The sequence below is a fragment of the Quercus lobata genome, chromosome 5 (assembly GCF_001633185.2).
Source record: "Quercus lobata isolate SW786 chromosome 5, ValleyOak3.0 Primary Assembly, whole genome shotgun sequence".
In the NCBI taxonomy this organism is placed as follows: Eukaryota; Viridiplantae; Streptophyta; class Magnoliopsida; order Fagales; family Fagaceae; genus Quercus; species Quercus lobata.
This window is the reverse complement of record NC_044908.1, coordinates 13,064,862-13,087,433: the sequence shown is the minus strand read 5'-3', so window position 1 is coordinate 13,087,433 and position 22,572 is coordinate 13,064,862. Positions and strand designations below refer to the sequence as shown.

Here is a 22,572-nt window from a genome sequence, read left to right as displayed (position 1 = left end):
CTATTACACAAAAAGAAAATATTTAGGTTGAATTTTATAAGAGATATTGAAAAAAAAAAAATTTTAAAACTAATTCTAATTCTAATTTTTCTTAAAATACATATGTGAAAACTCAAAATTTTAAAAATTTTCTTTTGAAAGATTTTTTTTTTTTTTAGTTATTGAAAGAGAGTAAAAAAATAAACTAATTTTTTTTTTCTTTTTTCTTCTCTCTTTTTTTTTTTTTTTTAATTAAATCATGTAAGATTAAATTAAATCATGTAAGATTAAATTAATTAGTTTAGAGCTAATTCTCTTGACTCTCGTGGGTTAAAGCAACCCAATATTAAAAAAAATCTAATTAAATTAAAAATTATTTAATTTGATTTTTAATTATTAATATTCATTAATTAAATATGCATAGGGATAATGAATGGCTTTGCATCTCTTGAACAAAAAAAAAAACCTCTGATATTAATATTACATCATTTTAGTATTTTACTTTAAGCTAGGATTCAAAAGGCTTTTAGATCTCGTCGATGTGAGTGGTACAGTGCAAGAGCTGGTTTGAAGGAAGATAGTAAATTAATCCCAACGGCTTTTAGATCTCGTCGATGTGAGTGGTACAGTGCAAGAGCTGGTTTGAAAGAGGATAGTAAATTAATCCCAGTCCAGCCCACCAACATAAACTTAATAGTAGTAACTATCTATTGTGGGCTTAGCTGGGCCATTTGATAAAGGTAATTGTCAGCAATTGTATCCTAAGGTCATTGAAAACAATGAAGCAGAGAGCTATTTGTTATTATCATTTTCAGTTGTTATCTTTTAGTTGAGGGCTGATGGCTTAGCCATCAATCTGAGTGATTTGGGCTAAGTTGTGACCCTACCCTCTATGAATATGATCCCCTTGAGTCCTCACCTAAAACAAAATATCAGATGATGCAATATTTGTTACATGAAAAACAGAAAGGAGTCATCTGCTCTTCAATTAGCAGAGTAGATGTATCCAGTTGCGACTTGGTGCAATCTTTTACTGACTAATATCAACATTATCCTTTGCATTGAACAAAAATGATTTAAAGAACTTCGAAGAGATTTGACATAAGGATAAACTAAACTTCATGTAAAAAGAAAGAAAATATTTATGTTAGTAATCTCTAAATTTGAGAACAAGTGTTAAATAATTAGATACTAGGGATATGTTTCGCTCAGATAAACTGTTTGAGAATGGCTTTCTCTTCATCAATGCGCTTCTTTTCTTCAGGATCTTTTGGTTTGATCTTCCTTTTCTCTTCCAACATCCACTTAAAAAGTTCGCGCTGCTGATCCTCTAGAATTGGCTCCCGCAACTTCACAGGTTTTGTGATGGATGGTGAGTGTAAGGTTTTTTCAGCAATAGGAGCAGTTTTAGCAGCGGAGATTGAAACTGGAGTTGCACCTTCTTCTATGTGCTCATCTTTCTTCTTTGTTCACACAAAGAGGTAGGCTACAAAAGTTCACAGAAACTCTTAACTTCTTAAGGAGCATATTTAGAGCCCTAGAGACAACTTTGTGATAGGCTTCAAGACAGTGTTAACAGAAGCTTAAACTAACAACTTATCTAGATTAAAAAATAAAAGACTAACAACTTATATAGAAAAATTACACACAAACAGAGGGGGGAAAGACCAAGTTTGACCACAAACCTAGATATAAATACCTCTCAAACTATATAGGACCATAACATATAAAGAATATATTCCCTTTATGAGACCGCTCAGTCTACTTCGATGTCAATGTGACGAAACCAGTTTACCACCCCTGAAGCCTTCTTTTATACTCCACTTTTTCTTTCTCAAACCTGACTGAGACAAACAAGTCATTAAAAATGATCACCAGATGTAGGACCTATATATTAAAAAGATCATACCCAGTGCACAAAGATTGCATTTTTGTGGGGTTGGAGAGTGGTGATTGGTAGGCATCCTTACCCCTACTTATAAAGTCATTAATATTTGTTCAACAATTAGTTAAGTAGGTAAGTGAGTTTGAGCAAATAGTACATGTTGCTACTCACCTATAACTTTATAAGTTCCTAATGAGCCAGTTGAATGAATCCATCCAACTAACTGTTACAGTATGCAAGATACTATGTAGTATGCACACCCTAAGGAATTAATATAACTTTGTCTATCCAACATATTGCTCATCATCGACATGGATAAAGCCAAAAATTACTGGTATATGATTTTAATCATATCAAGTAGTAGAGCTTTAGATGACCAGTTAAAAATTATGCAAGAATTGCATTCTGTGTCTTTTTCTCCCACCTATTGTAATGATTATTCTTAGAATGATAGACAAACAAGTCTTTTACTTGATCATGGGCTGTTTTCCATGATAAATAGCCAAAACCATTACTCTGATTAGGAAACCATATGGCTGTACTAATACAATGAAGAATGCCATGAGCCATTGCAGTTACTCCCATTTTAACAGAACAAGAAGAAGTTCCATCAACAACAAACTCCAGGATTTCCAAAATGAAGAAATATGCATCCATTTATAAGAAGCGTTGTAGTGAACTAAAAGTTTTAAGTTGAGAAATAATGGTTTTTATCAATAGAAAAATAAACAAATGACACAAAGACATGGGATTCAAGTAGTACTTTTGCCTTTACTTCAACTAACTGGGAAGGGGAGGGTTGGTGGGGACATTGCCATTTGGCCAAGGATATCTATGGAGACCAGAAATAAGCTTTTCATAAATCCCCCTCTGTACTTGGGTAGAAGAAAAGGAGAATCATAAATCCCACACAAGACATAAAATGTTTATTTCCCCTCTAATAGGGATAGTATATTAACCCCATACTTATCACCACTCTTTACACGTTTGTGTTCCTAGACTCTTTAGTGCATATTAGTAATTAGATGTCGCATAACCAATTAAGATCTAAATCCACAGAGGCTAGAATCAACATCTTATCACACAATTCCTCAACTAAGGAGAATCATAAATCCCATACAAGCCCAACCATGGAACACCAAATCCCATTTAATCAAGGATTCCTCCAAAAATGAGATGTTTAAAACCATAACCCTAATCCTAACAACATAGTACCCATCAACAATAACATCATGAAAAGCACCCACTAAGCTTAAAAAACAAATCTTTGAAGTTGAAATCTTAAAACCCATTACACCTTTTTATAAATTTAATCACTTTGCATACGAAATAAACACCCACATATATTAATGTAGATAGGAAATTAAGATAAACAATGAATTACAAAGCTGAAGAAATAGAAAAAGAAAGGGACCTCCAACAGCAAGATTGACAGCCACGAGCATAGGCCAGAGAAACTTGTAACACCGAGCAAATGACTCTTTTGGTGGTGGTTGAGGTGGCAGAGCTGAAGACTCATGAGTGACCATTGCTGATGGTGAAGAAACTCATTGGATTTTTGTTTGGTGCTCTTGAAATTGTTTCAGTCGTGCTGTTCGTGAAAGACCACAAGCAAGCAGTCAATCAATCAAAAGTCAAATACTAAAACCAAAATATTGAAAGCAAAACCAACAAAAGCACTGAAGTTGCTTTTGGAATCCCTTGTTACTGTTTCTCAAAAACATAAATAATTTTTTTTTGGAAAGCGTAGAAATGATTTGAGCTTACATTTTTGGGTTTATTGGTGTAGAGCTTTGGACGGTTGGACCTTCGCCCATCGTTGCTTTAAAAGTTCTTTTCTTTGTCAACTGTCAACACTCTTTTTCGATCACCTACTACAAGGCTGGATCCGGATCTTCTTCATTTCAAAATGAAATGGAGTGTCCATTTAAAGGTTGAGATTCATTTCAAAGATATCTAAGAGAATCCATTCAAAGTCTTGCAAAAACCGATTCTCAAAAAAAAAAAAAAAAACAAACAAACAAAGTGTTGCAAAATACGGTTCATTTTACACATTTTGACCAAAAAAATACCCACATTAATGGGTGTAAAATTGTACATAAATACACAAATGTTACAGTAACCATACATATATGTACAGTTACTATGCACTTACATTTAATATTTTAGTATTTTTTTTTCTCTCTCATTGTCTCTAGTTGCTCTCCCTCTCCCCTTTTCTCATTTCATCAAATCATTAGACTAGCAAAACCATTAAACCTCTTGCAGCCCCTAATCTCTCGCCACCGCCGCCGATCGTCACTGCCACTAATTTCTCGCCGATTGCCACGAAGCCTCTCTAATCACCTAACTCTTCCTTTGTTTCTTGTTGTTTGATCAGTGAATTTTGGGTTGGGTGGGTGATGATTTGGCTCCTTTTTTTCTCATTCTTTGATCAGTGGGTTTTTTGGTAGAAGGGTTAATATGGCCAGATTGAATGGGTTGGCTTTCCTTGATGATGGTAATTGGGTGGGTGATGATGGTGGCTGGGTGTGGAGTGATCGTTGATAGTGTTGAGAGAGAGAGAGAGAGAGAGAGAGAGAGGGGTAGTGAGTGAGGAAATAATAAAAAATTGTAAAATAATGAATATTTTATTGAATAAATTTGTAAAATAGATAGACTGATGTGAGTATTTTGTTAAAATGGGTGTTTAAAATAGAAAAAATAGTTTTTTTGTGCAAAATAAACAGAAAGTTTGCGTCTACTAATGTGGATGCTCTAAGGGCTATAATTTCGCCACCTCTTTTAAAACCAGTAACTCAAAAGGTTAACGTTGGTTAGTTTTAAAAAATAAAAATAGCAATTACAACTTAGGACTTATGATTTGTGAGCGGCAGAAATTTAAGGGGTTTTGGTAGTGTATTTTAAACAATAGTTTTCAATGTTTAAACAACATTATTCTTATTTCTACACACTTTTTCACTCACATGTATTTTCAATGTTTGACCGAAATTTAAGTTGTCTACATGTGGTTTGAAATCCCATGATACAAGTGTTTTGATGAATTTTTTATTTTTTATTTTATCTTATTTGATATTGTATTTTATGTTTTTTTTATGTTTTTTTTTTTTTTTTTTTTTTTTTTTTTTTTTTTGAAGGAAAGATACATAAAAGTGGAACAAAATTACATATCTAGTCATGTTTTTAACAAAGATGGGTTACGGAACCCTAACTAAGCTAATCTCATGTGGGTAAAATGTCAAATTTCAAACCATAGATAAATAACTTAAATTTCATCCAAACCATAAGTGGTTAAATTGTAATTTGCCAAAAAAAAAAAAAAAAAAAAAACAAAAACAAAAACTGTGAAGTTTTCTGCCAAAGGCCCTAAGGAGAAGGAAAAGAAAGAAAAACGCAAGTCCACTGTTGACAAAGGCGTCATGATCGAAAGAGGTTAGCGGTTGGTTTCAGAGGATAAGACCATCACTGCAGAAGTCCACCACTACCACTACCAGCAACTCCAATGGCGACAACACCACCATACCTAATAGCTTTTAGCGAAAAAACTAGAACTTAACGATAATGCTAATGTTTCGGGTTTTTATGTAAAACAACGTTAACCTGTAATGTGTTTAATTGCAGTTATTTTTATTTTTTATTTTTAGGAAAAACCACATTCATGTTGATGAGTTGAGTAATAAGATTTAAGCTGACACATTTTACACCTTTGATCTATTTTAAATAGATCTTGTCCATGAAATGGATACTCTCCATTTCTCTTTGAAACGGAGAGGATCCATATCCCTACAAGGCTACGCACTCTAAAATTTTGTCAATGAATTTTTTAATTAATTTATCCCATCATCCCTTTTTACCGTACGTTTGTGTTTGTTTCCATTGAAAATATTTTTAGAAAATATTTTCACCAATTTTTGGTGTTTAGTTGCACTGAAAACATTGGCTATTCAATTACTCAATACATGAAAAATAGTGCTATCTTTTCTAAAACTATACAAGAAAATCTAAGATACAAGTATGACATGTTAGGTCCAACGGATTAGGTGTTGGTAACCAATGACAAAAAGATTGAGTTTTGTTGAGTTCTTAATGTAAAATTATGAGTCCAAGACGAAAGTTATTTGTGGAAGAAAACTGAGTTTTTGTAAGTTTGATTGCAAGTTCAATTGATCGAGAGATGAGTTCGACCCCTGTTTGATTTGAAGTTCAGCTAATCAAGAATTGCAAATTCAATTTTTTCAGGTTTGATGTGATTTATTTAGTTGACTGTACATGTGGGTTTTTTAGTTTTTGTAACCTTAATGAAGAGTCTATATAAAGGCCCATTAAGCCCGACTTATAAAGAGGTTAGAGAGATAGAAACCCTAAGTTTTTCAGAGTTGATCTGAGCCTCCACTAACAATCAACACTGTTGTCATAGTGCAGATTAAAGTTGCTTGTCCAAACCTCAAAGTCACAAATGGAGAGTTTTAGGGTTAAGTCTTTTTTTAAAATGGAAGATTTAGGATTAAGTCTAGTGTATAAACTTCAATTCTATTCTAGTGCATCAATTTACCTTGGAATTGATAGGTTAAATCCCTTCAGATTATTACTGTGAAACGATATGTTTCATAGGTTTTGTTGGGTCACCCTATTGTTGTCTTATGTTATTTTTTTATTGAATTTACTATTTTATTACTTTGTTGGTGACATATTTAATCTGTGGCAATTAACCTAGAAATCAATCTCTGAATCTAGCGTTTTGTTTGTTTCAATGGAAAACTTTGTGTAAAGATAGTTTTTCATATTTTCTAGTATTTGACAGCATCAAAAAAAATAATTCAAAAAAAAACTATCTTTAGTCAACAGGAAAAAAAAAAAATAGAGAGAGAGGAGGCTTTTTTTAGAGATTATTTTCCACTTATTAATTCATAACAGATTAATTATTTGAAGTTGATAATTTTGCTGTAAAATCAAGGGGTCTAAAAAACCTAACTTGAACCCCGGAGAAATTGTATGGAAAATTAACTTTTTTTTTTTTTTTAATTTCAATTTTTCCAAAAACAATATAGCCAAACATTTATTTTTCTAAACAAGAATAATTTAAATTTGCTGGAAAATTTATGATCTGAACTTACTCCTAGTCCTATCCAATTGTGATAAGTTAAATGATAATTAAATAATAATTATTTTTTGCTAAGGTTAAGGTGGACGGATTCAAACCATAGAAATTTAACCAACAATGAAGGAGGCAATCCTTAGGCCACAGGCTATTGGTAATCAAATAGTTATTAATTCATTGAAGTCATATTTCACATTCTTCATATATCAATGAAATAATTATATAATTCTTATGATTTTACATTGTTTGCTTTTTTTCCCCTCATGACATATAATATAATTGTAACTAATGTTTCTAATTTTTAATAATATCATATACAACAAAATAAATTTCACATGGCCCTTATAAAAACTTTCTCGACGAATTATTTTAAAATGAAATTATAACAGACCCACACATGACAGAGCATGATAACAATTATTCATAACCAAACATACCCATACACACAAGTATTTATCAATAATTACAATACGAATGAAAAAGTACTGCAAGTGAGCTCCTTGTTTCATAACAGAGCATGATAACAATTATTCAAAACCAAACATACCCATACACATAGGTATTTATCAATACTATCACAAAAGGTTTCTACAGAAATTAAGTACATCTAATGACACATACGGCTTGACAGCTCTTTTAGGGTATTTAAAGCAAAAAAATAACACAAGTACATACAATCCTCAACCAAGTTGAAGCATCGTTGCTGCCAATGAGGATTAATATAAAGAACACTGACTACACCCAAAAAGAAAATAATGCAAGATACCAAAAAACTTGTAAAGAAGGCTAGAAGATCAACTTCATACCATCTGCCGTCACTTGTCTCTGAAGATTTTTGTGATGATGGAGGTGATTCATCAGTATTGAGGCAACTTTTCTTTAGTGGTGCACCGCAAAGAAATGGATTTCCTTCATAGCTGCTCTCTTCAAATGTTGAAAATTGTTGTTTCATTTCTGGAACTTTACCTGATAAGTTGTTGTGAGCTACAGTAAAAACTGCTAGAAATGTCAGATCAGTCAATGCTGAAGGAATTTGTCCACTCAAATTGTTGTGAGAAAGGTCTAAGCTCTCTAATTGAGACAAATTTGAGAACGATTTTGGAATAGGACCAGTCAACTGATTGTGAGACAAGTTTAGTGCATGTAGTGAAGATAGCCGTCCTAGCTTTGGTGGGATTTCACCTATTAGTTTGTTGAATGACAAATCCATTGCAGACATGATATCAAGATTGAGACCCTTGTACAAGTCAGCCCTATATTTCGTCACAATCTCAATCTCAACTTGTTCATAGAAGTACGAAAATGACCCTTCAATTTTAAAATCCCTATTTAGAAGAGATTTATATGGGAAGGAAAAACCATTTATATAAAAAGAAGCACTAGGTGTATAGACAAAATCTCTAGCAGCTAGCTTCCCAAAGGATATGTTGTTAAAGCAGTACGGTATTGACCCAGAAAAAGAGTTACAAGAAAGATCCATTATACCTATCCTCTTTAACCGACACAACTGCTTTGAAATCACACCACCAAAATGATTACCACTTAACGAAAGCACTTTTAAGTTGGAAAGTCCATCAATTTCATCAGGGATGCTACCGATAAAGCGATTATCTCTAATATCCAATGTCACAAGAGATGATGAATTGAGAATAGCTTTTGGTAATGACCCTGTCAGTTTGTTCCCTTGCAATTGTAGGTGCCTAACATCCCATAGATTCAAGCAAGAAGGTAACAATCCTGAAAGAAAGTTATGAGAAATGTTTATTACTTCAGATGAAGCTAGTCCACATGGAATCTGGCCTTCGAATGAGTTGCCACTCAAGTCAACAACATACAGTGGTGACGTACTACGATTTACTATCCATAGAGGAATTGTACCTGTCATGTGGTTGTTGCTAATATTTAGGAGAAGCCGTACCTTTAGGGGTATAACTGGAAGAGTGCCTTTGAAATTGTTATTTTGCAATTCTAAAGAATACAAGGATAGGTTGAAGTGCCTTGAGAAAATTTCACCATGAAAGTTATTATTAGATAACCTCAAAATTTCCCAGGAGGTGCAATTAGCAACCAATTCCATTGGTACCTCTCCATAAAAATTATTAAAGGACAAGTCCAAAGCCCACAAATTACTCATGTCACTTATTGAGGATGGAAGATTACCTTCAAATTGATTATGGGATAAATTTAGATATTCTAATTTTGGAATCCACTTTCTGATATTTTCTTGAAGTTTCCCATCAAAGTGATTTTCTGAGAGATCCAACCAACGAAGATTCATGTAGTGATCTGATGGCAAATGAAACTCGCCCGTGAAAGAGTTACTTCGAAGATTTAACAGTTGTAGTCCAGCGTTGTTTTCAAGCAACCATATGGGGAAGTTTCCATTCAATTTACTATGAGAGATATCAACGACTTGCAATCCGTGTTGGTTCAAGAGAAACTTAGGAAAGTTGCCAGTAAGCTTGTTGAGATTACAATTAGACAGTACTAAGACCTTTAATTGAAACAAAGGGTCCCAACTGTGATTCTCAGTTTCTATATCAAGTTTGTTGTTATCACTCAAAAATTGAATCACCTTAAGCTTGGAGTGATTAGCAAATAAACTGAATGAGAATAAACCTTCAAAAAGATTATAACTCAAATCAATGTACTCAAGGGATGTTAGGTTGGCTATTGGAGATGAAGACAAGTTTCCATTTAACCGGTTGCCAGATATATCTAAGTACGTAAGAGATGTCAAATTGTTTAGGCATGGAGGAAGCATCCCTTCAAAGCCATTACTAGCAAGCTCTATCTCTTCAAGTTTCTTCAGCACACAAAACCCTATCAAAAGAAATAAAAGATTAGTGGTGTCTATTCTAAACTTGTGCCATCGAAAGAATCAACAACACAACCTAATTAATATACGAAATCACGCTATTGCCTCAATAAGATTTGAAGCTTAAGAAGACAATTTTAAGTCAAATATTCTCTTATATTTCGATATCAATTTAATATTATTTATATAAATTTCTATATTATAAGTTTTTACTTCAAATTCGTTACTATTGTTTTTTAGATGTAAAATTACTAATTAAATTTTTGTATTCAATTTTTTTCTTTTGAGAAGAATTGTATTCAAGTTTTGTTAAAAACTTATTTATTATTGATATTATGTCTAATGCTCCTAATTTTTTTGTTATAATTGATTTTAGGTAGGAGATAAGTTTAGATGTGAAATAGAAAAAGAGTGGCTAAGCTTTGTCACTTTTCAAAAAAAAAAAAAAATAATAATAATAATTATGTGACATTATTTATTTAAAATTGTTACAAAATATAATATTGTACTACTATAGGGCCAAAATTATGGGACCTTATTCTATACGGCTGCCTTAGGCAAATTGGCTCAATTATGAATTAACAAAGGGTAGAGTCGGTCTTGTGGGATTAAAATGATTTTTTTTTTGGGGTGGGGGGGGGGGGGGGGTGGGGGGGGAGAAGAGGGGAGTATAATAATTTCTACATTCAGAAAAAGTGGATGGTCAAATGTTATGCTTCCAAGTTGCAGTAAATAAGGATTGATCTATATCAAATTACTAACCATTCTCTTTCAATTGTTCTCACACTCCTAATCAAAATTGTAAATGACTGATTTCATAGTAGATTCTCACCTGAAGTGTCTAAAGTTCCATTGAGTCTATTATAAGATAATGATATAGCCTTGAGAGAAGAAAACGCTCTGATATATGGAGTAATGCTTCCAGTGAAATCATTTCTACTCAAATCTAAAATTTCCAAACTGCTGAAATTTGCCATATCTACCAGGAAAATTGATGACAGTATGTTAGGAGAAAGTATTTAAAATGGCTTCCATTAAGGAGATTAATTGAGGGAAAATCAATAAAAATAGATGTTGGAATGTTTACCCTTGAATGGTAGGCTTCCATTAAGGCTACAATTCTGCAAGATAAGGACCTCCAAGTTGCTTAGATAAACCAGTTCTACATCACCGGTGAAGAGATATTCAAAATTTCATATATAAGCTTGAAACTAATAGTACAGAAGAAAGATCGAGTAGAACTAAACACTTCTATATTGGAATGGACACAAATTTCGGTTAAAATGCTCTTTGAATATTGAAGGCATACTACTACTATCATTTGTATATATCGAAAGAGAGTAAATTTTGATAAAGGTAAATATTGGTTATTAGATTTCAGTTTTGTGTAAACTTTTTCATGGTATTCTTGCGAAGAAAATTCAGATATACACGTACCTTTGCTAGAAAGAGGCCAGAGATTATTCCAACTTAAATCCAAAGATTTGAGAACTGGGAGGGCACCCAAGGATCTTAAAATTTTATTGTCAAAGTCGTTCTCCGCTAAATTTAAGTGTGTTAGCTTTCTCAGTTTAGACAAGAAATCAGATTCTGAAAAAGAAAAAAAAATCCATTGCTAAATTTATCAACGAAATGCAGAAAGTCATTCTAAAAAAAAAAAAAGGAAAAAGTGTCACATCATGTTATGCCTTAGCACATAATTGTAAAACAAGAAAAAAAATGCATTGATTAATTGAGCTATAAAGAATCAAATATGTTTTCTGGAACAGTCATTAATTACCACACACCCCTATCCATCCTTTTTGTTTTTTGGATTAGTGCGAAGTTTTATGATTGTGCTCTTATCATATAAATATGAATTTTTGACAATTGTATATGCCTTTCTTATTTATGAAGACAGAGAGTCAGAGACCAAGGCTATGTCAAAAGCCCAAACGTTATAGATGTTGCAATGTTGGTAGTAGCTGTTAAAGAAAAGATAAAGCACCGGTAATAGTAGCAATTATCAATTAGTGAGAAAGCATGAGCAAGGGAAAATATTGAAATAAGTAACAATTTACAATATAATTTTACAAACATTTATTTGTAAGAAAATACAAGTAATGAACGATATAAAATACAATTTATTTATTAACTTTTTGTAACGATTGGAAGTCATTGTCTTCATTTCGTGTTCTTGAGAACTGGTTTGCTGATCATAACACACAAGTAAAAGCAATAAATTAAATACAATGTGTAAAGCAATTATTCAATAACCAAAGGTGAACTAAAATAATTATTTGCGTTACATGTTCAAAGAGTTAGGCCCTTTTGACTTGTAAACAAACAAAAAAAGAGTTAAGTCATTTTGTGGTGTGTATCGTATTGTAAGTTTTTCAAAAAAAAAATTCCCTCTACCCTTGTGTGTTTATCTATCAAAAAAAATATTAACTAGGTAAGTTCCCACATTGAAAGCCTTGTACTACCCTTTTAAGAGTTGAGGCTTTTTAAGTAGTCACTCTACAAGTATAAATACTTGTGGGGTGTGAAGCGTGGGAGGGCAAGGGTCGGAGTTCAAGTCTCTAGGAGGAAGCTTTATACACATATACACTTAAATTAGGCTAGAGTAATATCTTGTATAAAAAAAAAAAAAAAAAAAAAATCTCACTCCCCTCTTCCCCTTTATAAGATTCTCAATATCACTTCCTTTTTTTCTTTTTTCTTTTTTCCTTTTCTTTTCACGCGCCGCCCGGGGGGGGGGGGGGGGGGTGTGTTTGGGAGGGGGGGGCGATCACTTCAAAAGCTACAATGTGAAATTCAAATTAGATTATCAATTGTGTTTTAAAAGAATATATGTTGACAACTTACTGTTCAAAATTACTTTTATATATAAGCATATGAATCAAACTCTAAAGGCTTGTTTGGTATACTGTAATAGATCATGTAATGTAATAGCTAATACATAAGAATAACTATTTAGTTGTTTGGTTGAGTTTCTATTACAATGAATATATATTCCTTATGAATAGCTATTCTTTATTAAGATGACTGTAATGACTATTCCTTAACCTCTTTAATAGCTATAAAATTAAGTACTTAAATTTTGGATGTATAATAAAAATCAAGAATTTAAAGCTATAAAATATTCAAAAAATGAAAAAAAAAAAAATAGAGAAAACTTCAAGGTTTTCTATCGTATAGTACTTAAGTAATTTTTTAAAAATGATTTTGTGGTAAAATATGGGTCCCATTAATTTAAGTCTTTTAAGTTTTTTTCTTCTATTCCTTAAAACTTGTTTTTCTTTTAAATAAAGGCCTTGAAGTTGAGTGTCGTGGGAAGTTATTAAAGAAAAAAAAGTGATAAGCCAAACAGAAAGTGCCGCAACTAATGAAAAGATTGAGATTAGGGAGAAATTATTACATCTCACAGGTCAAGGGTATTATATAGAAAAAGTTTAGAGAAAATAATGAAAACTTCCTTGAGGATTAGTAAACTTTCACTTTGATCCTCTTATTTCTAAAATTTATAGTAGTCTTGATCAAAATTAATTGTCACCTAAATGGTTTCAACAAAAGTTAAAAAAAAAAAAAAAATGCATTAATAAAAATGGTTCAAGTCTCTTTCAGTCTCAAGTTTATTCTCCTCTACTTCACATTCTCCTGCTGCCATGTGATTGCTTGTTTGTCAGTCTCCCACTGGATCAATTTAGTGGTATTAGAATATGCGAATTTAGGATCGATCGCTCAGTTTAGTGAATAATATCATTTTCAAGACCGGCTTGCATGACAGTTGACATGATGACTTGTAATTGGCTTATATCTATTTCTTTCTACAAAAGATCCAATTTTTCCAACGGGTTGGTGAAAGGAATTTATTATTAGCAAAATCATTCGTTAATGTCACGCATCTTGCTTTAGTCTAGTTTGAAAGATTGGGTTGTAGAAGTCATAATTTACAATGTTCATTTTTCTTCCTTAAAATTGAGTTGTTTGCAGTTATTAATGGAATCAATTATGTGTGTTTAACAACGTAGTATATGTGTTTCTCAAAAAAAAAAAAAAAAAAAAAAAAAATTTCCCAACTTATCTCAAATAAAAGTTTCCTAAAACCATGCTACAATTTTTGTTTTCTGTTTTTTATAACATATTCTACGTTTTTTTTTTTTTTTTTTTTTTTTTTTTTTTTTTTTTTTTTTTACGAAAACTTGTACTAGAGAAAACAGTCTTATTATCATATGGTCTAAACTGAAGTACTGGAAAAGCATTTTCTGTTTTGTTCTGCCTTTGCGTATGTTTTCGCTGATTGTTGGGAGACCAGGGACTAATGGGCCTGCTTTTCTTTTTTAAATCAAAAGAATAATGCTAATGACTACTTAGAAAATTAGTTTCCTTGCCAACTCGATGGAAAGCGGAAAAGAAACTCTCTCACCCTCCCTCTGTTTGTAGATAATGGGGCCAACTGATGAAAAAGCCCATAGAAAAATGATGCTACTTTGACATTTATTTTGATTAATTAAATAGTTTGTAATTCAAGAAGTTTTTTATTATTAATGATGAGAAAAAGTTATTGAAAATAATTCGATAATTAGGAGAAGGGAGATTTAGAACTTAAGTATCTTCACAAGAAAGAATAAAATGTGTCATTTGAGATATAAAGGAAATTGAAAAGATCATACAACAATACATGCGCACACCAATGAATCATATGACAAAAAACATAAATTAATAAACAAAAAAGTAAAGTTCATATGAGGGGACAGTGGGACAGAAAATATAAAAGGAGACATGATTGATAAGGAAGTGGAAAAGAAGTAAGAGAGGCGAAATTTCTGCGAATTCAAATTTTGTTTACCATCTAGAATTGTCTAACCACGTGAAAATGACCTAGTAGCGACTCTAGGATTTTATTTGGAGGGGTCAATAATGGCAGAGCTATGAATTTATTCGCAGGGGAGGTGTGAGTAAAAAATAAATGATTATTTTTTTTTGTTTTTTTTTTTCTATATATATAACTTTCATGTTATATACAAAACAACTATATTGTACAATAATCATAAAAAATATTAACATTCGAAAGATCGTTAAGACAACAATCATTGGATGCATAAACGAATAAAATTAAATAACTAATCATACATTTTTATCAAATTAATAATAACTTATTATATAATTTATATTTATAAGTTATATCAATTGAATAAAAAAATTATTAAATAAATAAGAATAGTAACACACTTAGGAGTAGGGTTTGGGCTTGAGAGTAAGTGTGAAGCTAAGAAAAATAATACTTCAATAATAAAATTTTACTTTTGAAGTGTATAGTTTTTAAAATATGCATGCTATCATTCTCTTGGAATTAGAGTAAATAGTAAAAGATTTCATGGACTTGGAAATGTGTAGAGCACTTATCAAAATACTTGATCGGACATATATAGAGAAAAACCAAGGATCATGTTCAAACTTATATCAATTGGGTTTAACAAAAAATTTAAAGTTAGGGTGTTCAAATTTTTATTGTAAGGGTCAAAATAAATTATATATAATTTTTTTTTTTTTTTTGGGGGACCAAGTCAGGGGGTTCATTTGAACCCCGGGTTGGTCTTGGAGCCGCCCCTCCACCACATGATAAATTAGGACGAATATTTGAAATGTTGCAAGGAATCGATTGATATGTTGCAAGGGACACAACCATACTAGTTTAGTAATTTATATGAAATTAGTCGACCTTACAAATCCGTATAGTACAAATCCATTAATTTTGATGATTATGACATGTTTCATTTAGTTTTTTTTTTTTTTTTTTGGGATAAATATTGATTTTAGTATGTGAAGAATGTATATTATATGAATTGAACTGTGGTCCAAGAATTGAACTATGGAGAAGACAAATTTGGAATAGGAATAGATCTATTTACAAATTTGATTTTATTTTTGGCTATCAATACTATGATCAAAGATCTTTGTTCAAGTTGGATAATTTTCTCCTCCAACAAGTGGTTGTGTTACTAGCAATGTGCTGGGAGACTATCATCACTATGAAGGAAGGATTAGACGCATTCTCCGCCATTGATTAGCAGCTTGCTTGTCAAAAGTGCTCATATTGCAGCAATAGTATTAATGTTGGAAGTCATAGATGAGCAAAATCAGAGCTATATCATGTGAAAAGTCACACTCTCTAAATAGAATTTGAGATCTATATATATATATATATATTGAACAAGAGAAAAAAAAATTATATTATGATTAAGCTCTTCTATTTATACACTAATCCAAGACTAAAAGAAAAGGGAAAATATCACTAACTCCCAAAACCAGAGCTAACGGCTTTGTTACAGACTCCACTAATTTTACATTTGACCAATTATACTAACAAAACTTCTATAAGCCTCATGTGATCTTCTCGTGAGTCACTTAAGCCACGCAACACTGTTCTTAATGTACATGTGCACACGTGTAAATTTGAAGCATTTGACGATATACACCGTTTGCTTTAATAACATGTTTTCATCATTAACCGATGCCGTTTGATACTCAAGTCTTCCTTCCTTCAAAATGCCTATAAACACCCTGAGCATTCAGAATCAGGCGATTGAGAGTTGAGACCCACTATGACTAAAAAAAAAAAACACATCCTAAATATAGGCTGTCTCAAACTCTCCGAATTAAGCAATATTTGCTGTTTGAATTATGTTTTCATTTACATCCTAAAAAATGAGACAAGTTTACGAAATTAAGTAACATTATAGCCTAAAACATATGCAACGGAAAAGCATTTGTATCAGTTAAATAAATTATATGGGTAATCAAGTGCAGCGGAATAATCTTATGGAATATTTCTAACTTTATTCAATAAAATATTGCATGGAGGACTTTTACTTTTAGTAGGCATTATTGAAGAATCATCAGTGGATGTTATTGATTACTAAAGAAAAAACACGACAAGACGTGGAAAGATATGACCAACACCTAGTTGAAACGAGAGATTGTGATTTGTGTAATTTAAAAGATTCAATAGAACACATTACCCACTTCTGCACAAAGTGAAAGAATTTGCAAAAGAATAAATGATAGAGGAGATATTGCAGTTATAAATACCATAGCAAAATATTATATTAAACTTGGACCGGTCTGGCCGGTCAGATTGGAAATCCAGCGAACTAACACTTAGATCGGGCTGGGTGTTTAAATGAACCATTTATACACAAAATCTAGTCTAACCAAGTCAAACCTGGCCGGTTTGTGGTGGTCTTTGTAACTCGGATAGGTTTTTAATGTTAACGTAATAAAATTTTGCAGGCGTTTATTAATGATGAGCAAAATTGTGAATACCATAGCAAAAGTTGTTTCAATTTAAGAAAATTAAATATTTTAATAACGATTAATACATGTATATTATTTTAGAATTATTTCTTTAAGAGCCATAATAAATGTAAACTAAATTATAGCCTAATATGTTAGCAAATAATGTATTCACCAATTACAGCCTTAATCAATCATACAATGTTTCTTAAAAAAATTAAAAAAAAAATAATAATAATAATTCAATCATACATATATTTCTTTCCTTATTTTTGTTTTATAAATAATTCGATAATTAGAAGAAAGGAGATTGGGAACTTAGATATCTCCACTAGAAATAATAAAAGGAGTAAGAAAAAAGTTTCTCTGGCTGCTAGGGTTTAGGGTTTTCCCTTCCACGCCGCCTGTAGAATTTTGTACCTAGCTTAGTCTAGGTTGCTATCACCCTTCAGCCTCTTTTGGGACTGATAGGACGACTGGTTTGTGAACGTCTGTTTACGTGGTGCTTTTGTTTTGTCTTTGGTTGGTTATGGAATCATGGCTGGGTTAGAAGAGATGTGGGTACGGTTCTCTCTGTTGGAGGAAGAAGAGCATGGGGCAGAGGTAGCACGACAACAGGAGGTTCTTGTCCATAGGTTGGCTGGAAAGTTTCTCACAAAAAGGGTGTTGAATGTCGATGCCGTGGCTCGCACGTTTAAACCTCTGTGGAAACCTACTGGAGAGCTCAAGATTTGGGACGTTGGTGATAATATTCTGATCTTTGAGTTTGAAGACATCTTAGACATGGAACGGGTGCTGGAATTTGAACCTTGGTCGTGTGACAAAAACCTGGTGGTTTTTCAGAGAGCGGTTGATACCGAATCGGCGCAGATGCTTGACTACATGTATACTACTTTTTGGGTGCAACTTCATAACGTACCTGTTGCTCTTGTTACTCAGGAAACCGGTGAGTCAGTTGGCAAAAATCTGGGCACTGTGATACAGGTTGCTGATCCTGAGGATGATGGAACGGGGGGTGAGTTTTTAAGAGTGCGACTCAAGCTGGATATTACTCGGCCTCTACCACGATGTTGCAAGCTTTGGAACGATGGGAAGTTAGTAGGTTGGGTGGGATTAAAATATGAGCGCCTCCCAAATTTTTGTTATTGGTGTGGGAGAGTTGGTCATGGGGATAGGGACTGTGAGGTGTGGTTGCGTAGTATGGGCCATTTGAGTAGAGAGGATTAACAGTATGGTGACTGGTTAAGGGCAGATGCAATCAGACCTACAAGGAAAACGGTGGCTGTGATTTCGGGGGTGGCTCGCAATCAAGCTCCTTGGATGAGGCAGAAGCAAAGGCAGACCCGAGCTAATGATCACACGGGTGGGGACTCGTCCCAAACAAACTCCATGGAAGGCTCGGATTCAGTCGGACTGAGGGGCAATGATGGAATGAAGCAAGCCATGGCAGAAAAATCCGTGGCACCCACAACAGCAGAGGCAGGCCGTGACTATACTTCAGGTAATGAGAACATGGCGACAAGCAAGAATAAGGAGCTATCGGGATGTCAAGCTGTTAATTGGAGAGGAATGTAGTCAACCTATCAATTGAGGAATCAATGGGTAACCAAGAACCTATGGAGAGGATTGAAGTCATGGGTACACTTGGGAATAATACTAAACAACCAAGCCAGTTGTGTGCCAGCTCTACCAACCTTACTAATAATGCACAATCTACTAGGGGATGGAAGAGATTAGCCCGTGAGGTGGGAAAATATGTGCAGGAAAATAAAGTGAGAAGTGCGTCTGGTTTTGAAGCAGAAAAAAATGACTTTGGCAAACGTAGCATGAGTATGGAGATTGATGTGCAATTAGAGGGCAAAAAACAATGCATGAACAATGGCAGTCAAGAGGATGGCCAAATTTCTAAGGTGGTAGCTGGATTCCAGCACCACCGGTTACAATGAGTTGCCTTAGCTGGAACTGTCGTGGGCTTGGGAACCCACAGACAGAGGATGAAGTAGTTGCCCTAATAACTACAAAAGATCCCAAGTTGGTTTTCTTAATGGAAACCAAAGCTGACAAATCTGCTTTAGAGAGAGTTGGTAGAAGGATTCAATTTACTAATCTTTTCTTTGTTCCTTGTGTTAATTCAGGTGGTGGCCTTGCTTTGTATTGGAAATCTGATGTTGATGTGGATGTGCAATCTTCTTCCAATCGACATATTGATGCTATTATTAACCATGGAGTGGATGACGCCTGGTGTTTCACAGGTTTCTATGGAGACCCTGATACAGCTAGCCGGGAAAACTCCTGGTCTCTTCTTCGAGATTTAAGCCACCATTCATCGTTGCCTTGGGTGTGTTTAGGTGATTTCAATGAAATTTTGTTTGCTGATGAGAAATTAGGTTGGTTGGATAGACCGGAGCGACAAATGCAGAGTTTCAGGGATGCTTTGGACTTCTGTAGACTGAAAGACCTGGGTTTTAATGGCTACCCTTTCACTTGGTGTAATCGTAGACCGGGTGATCAAAATACCTGGATTCGGCTAGACAGGGGTGTAGCAACCATTGATTGGATCTTGAAATTCCCCACCTCCCGCATTCATCATCTAGATGCTTTCCATTCTGACCATAAGCCGCTGTTGCTTTGTTCGGATTCTGAATTCAGGCGATTTTATAGAAAGGGTAAACCATTTCGATTTGAAGCTATGTGGTTAAAAGATTTATCTTGTGCCATTTCGATTTGAAGCTATGTGGTTAAAAGATTTATCTTGTGAAACTGTGATTAAAGAATCTTGGGGTGAGCAAGCTGTGTCAGAGTCAGTTTGGGGTTTTCAACAAAAGATTGTGGCTTGTCAACTCAATTTGAAGGTGTGGGATAAAAGAAGTTTTGGGCATGTCCGTAATTCCTTGAAAAAGAAGCTTAACGAGTTGCAAGAAGCTGAAGAAGGTGGCTGTTATCGAATTAACCCGAGGAGAATTTATATGCTGAGGGAAGAAATTCAGAAGTTGAAAAATAGGGAAGAATGCATGTGGAAGCAACGATCCCGGAATGCTTGGCTTAAGGAAGGAGATAGCAACTCACGGTTTTTCCACTGTAGGGCAAACCAAAGAAACCGACGAAACTTCATTGCCGGTTTGGAGGATAGTGATGGGGTGTGGAGAGATGATGAAGGCCGAATGGGTGGTATTTTTGAGCAATATTTCAGGGACATTTACACCACATCAAATCCTTCAGGCTTTGAAGATATTTTGAGTGGTATTCACCCAGCCATAACTGAGGAAGATGCTAGCTTGCTGGGCCGAGATTTCCATGCTGATGAGGTGAGGAGGGCTCTCGATCAAATGGCTCCATTTACTACACCTGGTCCTGATGGTATGTCCCCTATCTTCTATAAGTCCTTTTGGCATATTGTGGGTGGTGATGTAACATCTGTGGTCCTAAATGCTCTCAATTCTGGGGTAGTGCCAGAGGCTCTTAATTCCACTTTTATTGCCTTGATCCCTAAAGTTAAACATCCAAAGAAAGCTGCTGATTTCCACCCTATTAGCCTTTGTAATGTGGTCTATAAATTGATTTCCAAAGTGCTAGTGAACCGGTTGAAAAAATTCCTAGCTAGTGCTATCCCGGAATCTCAAAGTGCATTTTTGTCGGGTAGGCTTATTTCGGATCATGTGCTTGTGGCCTTTGAAACTCTGCATTATCTTAAGAGGAAAACAAATGGGAGAGTGGGTCAAATGGCGCTTAAGCTGGATATGAGCAAAGCTTATGATAGGGTCGAATGGGAATTTTTGGAGCGTGCTATGAGGCATCTCGGACTTGGGGAAAGAATGGTCAGTCTCATCATGTCGTGCATTAGTTCGGTATCCTATTCTGTCTTGCTCAATGGACAACCGGTTGGTAATATCAAACCTAGTCGTGGCCTTCGGCAAGGTGATCCTCTGTCGCCTTATCTCTTCCTAATCTGTGCTATGGGTTTGCAAAGCTTATTGACTAAAGCTGAAGTTGAGGGGCATATACGGGGTGTAGCTATCTACAGAAATGGCCCAAAAATATCACACTTATTTTTTGCAGATGACAGTGTGTTATTTTGCAGTGCCAAAGAAGCTGAGTGTCGAAAAATTCTGGAAATTCTAGCTACATATGAGAGGGGTACAGGGCAGAAAATTAATCGGGAGAAAACTAATATCTTTTTTAGTTCTAACACCCCCCAGGAGGTGCGGGTTCGGATTCAACAGGTATTGAGTGTTCCAGCTATATGCCAATTTGAGAAGTATTTGGGTTTACCAGCATTGGTGGGTAGGGCAAAAAAACAGAGTTTTATCTATATTAAAGAAAGAGTATGGAAAAAACTTCAAGGGTGGAAAGAGAAGCTTTTATCATAGGCGGGCAGGGAGGTTCTGATCAAGTCAGTAATTCAGGCAATACCAACTTATACCATGAGTTGTTTTAAACTCCCAAAGGGTCTTGTTAAGGATCTGGAAGGATTAATTCACAAATTTTGGTGGGGATATGGTGGAGAGCATCGGAAAACCCACTGGGTGAAATGGGAGCGTTTATGTGAAGCCAAAGAAGTAGGGGGGTTGGGGTTTAAAGAAATTGAAAAATTCAACGATGCTTTATTGGCGAAACAAGTGTGGCGTCTGATTAATAATCCTGATTCTCTATGCCATAGAGTTTTCAAGGCCCGTTTCTTCCCGGATTGCTCTATCTTGGAAGCTCAAGCTTCTAGCTCGGGGTCTTATGCTTGGAAAAGCATTATTAGTGCTAGGGATGTAATTCGAAAAGGGATGGTTTGGCACATTGGTACAGGGGAGGCTGTGCGAATTAAGGAGGATAGGTGGCTGCCTGGAAGTACTAACTGCTCAGTCATATCACCCCTTCCATCTTTGGCTCCTGATGCGAAAGTGTCCTCTTTGATTGATCAAGAATGAGTGGCATGGAAAATGGAGGTTGTACAGCAACTGTTTCTGCCCCATGAAGCTGAGATTATCTTGGGAATTCCTTCGAGCATTCGACGTCCTGTTGATCGAATTACATGGGCGTTCACGCCGACTGGTATGTTCACTACTTGTAGTGCTTACAAATTGCTAGTTTCCTGTGATTCATCTTCTAGTGCAGGTAGCTCAAACTTGGAAGTTCAGAGAAAATTCTGGAAAGGTATTTGGCAGCTACGGGTTCCTAACAAAATAAAGTATTTTGTGTGGCGAATTTGCAATAACGCCCTGCCAACAATGGTGAACCTTCATTGGCGGAACATCGTTCCAAATGCGAACTGTGCACTGTGCAAGGATCATCCTGAAGACTCCATCCATGCAATTTGGGCTTGTGAAGTTATTTCGGGTGTGTGGAACACGCTGGAATGGTTCAACCATTCTGTGCCGGCAGAACCAAGCTCCTTCAATGACTTACTTTCCAAGTTTCTGTTTTGCCATGACGAGTTCAGAGCTGAGATTTTTGTTACCATTGCTTGGTTCTTGTGGAATAGACGTAATGCGATCCACTTTGGTCGCCCAGCCCTTCCTGTCCAGA

General features: G+C 34.6%; 3 protein-coding genes and 1 pseudogene across 3 annotated transcripts; 2 read left to right on the top strand and 2 right to left on the bottom strand.

The window, feature by feature from the left end:
• Nucleotides 1–1,163: 1,163 nt before the first annotated feature.
• Nucleotides 1,164–3,796, bottom strand: LOC115989982 (annotated as a pseudogene).
• A 3,773-nt stretch (nucleotides 3,797–7,569) lies between these two features.
• Nucleotides 7,570–11,372, bottom strand: LOC115989981 (receptor-like protein 13). Its single transcript, XM_031113845.1, has 4 exons — nucleotides 11,218–11,372; nucleotides 10,868–10,942; nucleotides 10,613–10,759; nucleotides 7,570–9,785 (listed from the first exon to the last, which is right to left on the bottom strand). The coding sequence occupies exons 3-4, from the start codon at nucleotides 10,755–10,757 to the stop codon at nucleotides 7,570–7,572; spliced, it is 2,361 nt and encodes a 786-aa protein (XP_030969705.1). The 5' UTR covers nucleotides 10,758–10,759; nucleotides 10,868–10,942; nucleotides 11,218–11,372.
• Nucleotides 11,373–19,000: 7,628 nt separating this feature from the next.
• LOC115989980 lies at nucleotides 19,001–19,786 on the top strand. The gene has a single exon (XM_031113842.1). It carries the CDS (start codon nucleotides 19,001–19,003, stop codon nucleotides 19,784–19,786), a length of 786 nt encoding a protein of 261 aa, XP_030969702.1.
• Nucleotides 19,787–21,479: 1,693 nt separating this feature from the next.
• On the top strand, nucleotides 21,480–21,974 carry LOC115989979 (uncharacterized mitochondrial protein AtMg00310-like). Its single transcript, XM_031113841.1, has one exon. The coding sequence runs from the start codon at nucleotides 21,480–21,482 to the stop codon at nucleotides 21,972–21,974; it is 495 nt and encodes a 164-aa protein (XP_030969701.1).
• Nucleotides 21,975–22,572: the final 598 nt, after the last annotated feature.

Coding starts and splice junctions, on each gene's coding strand:
- LOC115989980 (XM_031113842.1), top strand. CDS start 19,001: ATGAGTTGCCTTAGCTGGAACTGTCGTGGGCTTGGGAACCCACAGACA.
- LOC115989979 (XM_031113841.1), top strand. CDS start 21,480: ATGAGTTGTTTTAAACTCCCAAAGGGTCTTGTTAAGGATCTGGAAGGA.
- LOC115989981 (XM_031113845.1), bottom strand. CDS start 10,757: ATGGCAAATTTCAGCAGTTTGGAAATTTTAGATTTGAGTAGAAATGAT. Junction 9,786..10,612: donor TGGAACTTTAGACACTTCAG/GTGAGAATCTAC, acceptor TTCTTTTGATAG/GGTTTTGTGTGCTGAAGAAA.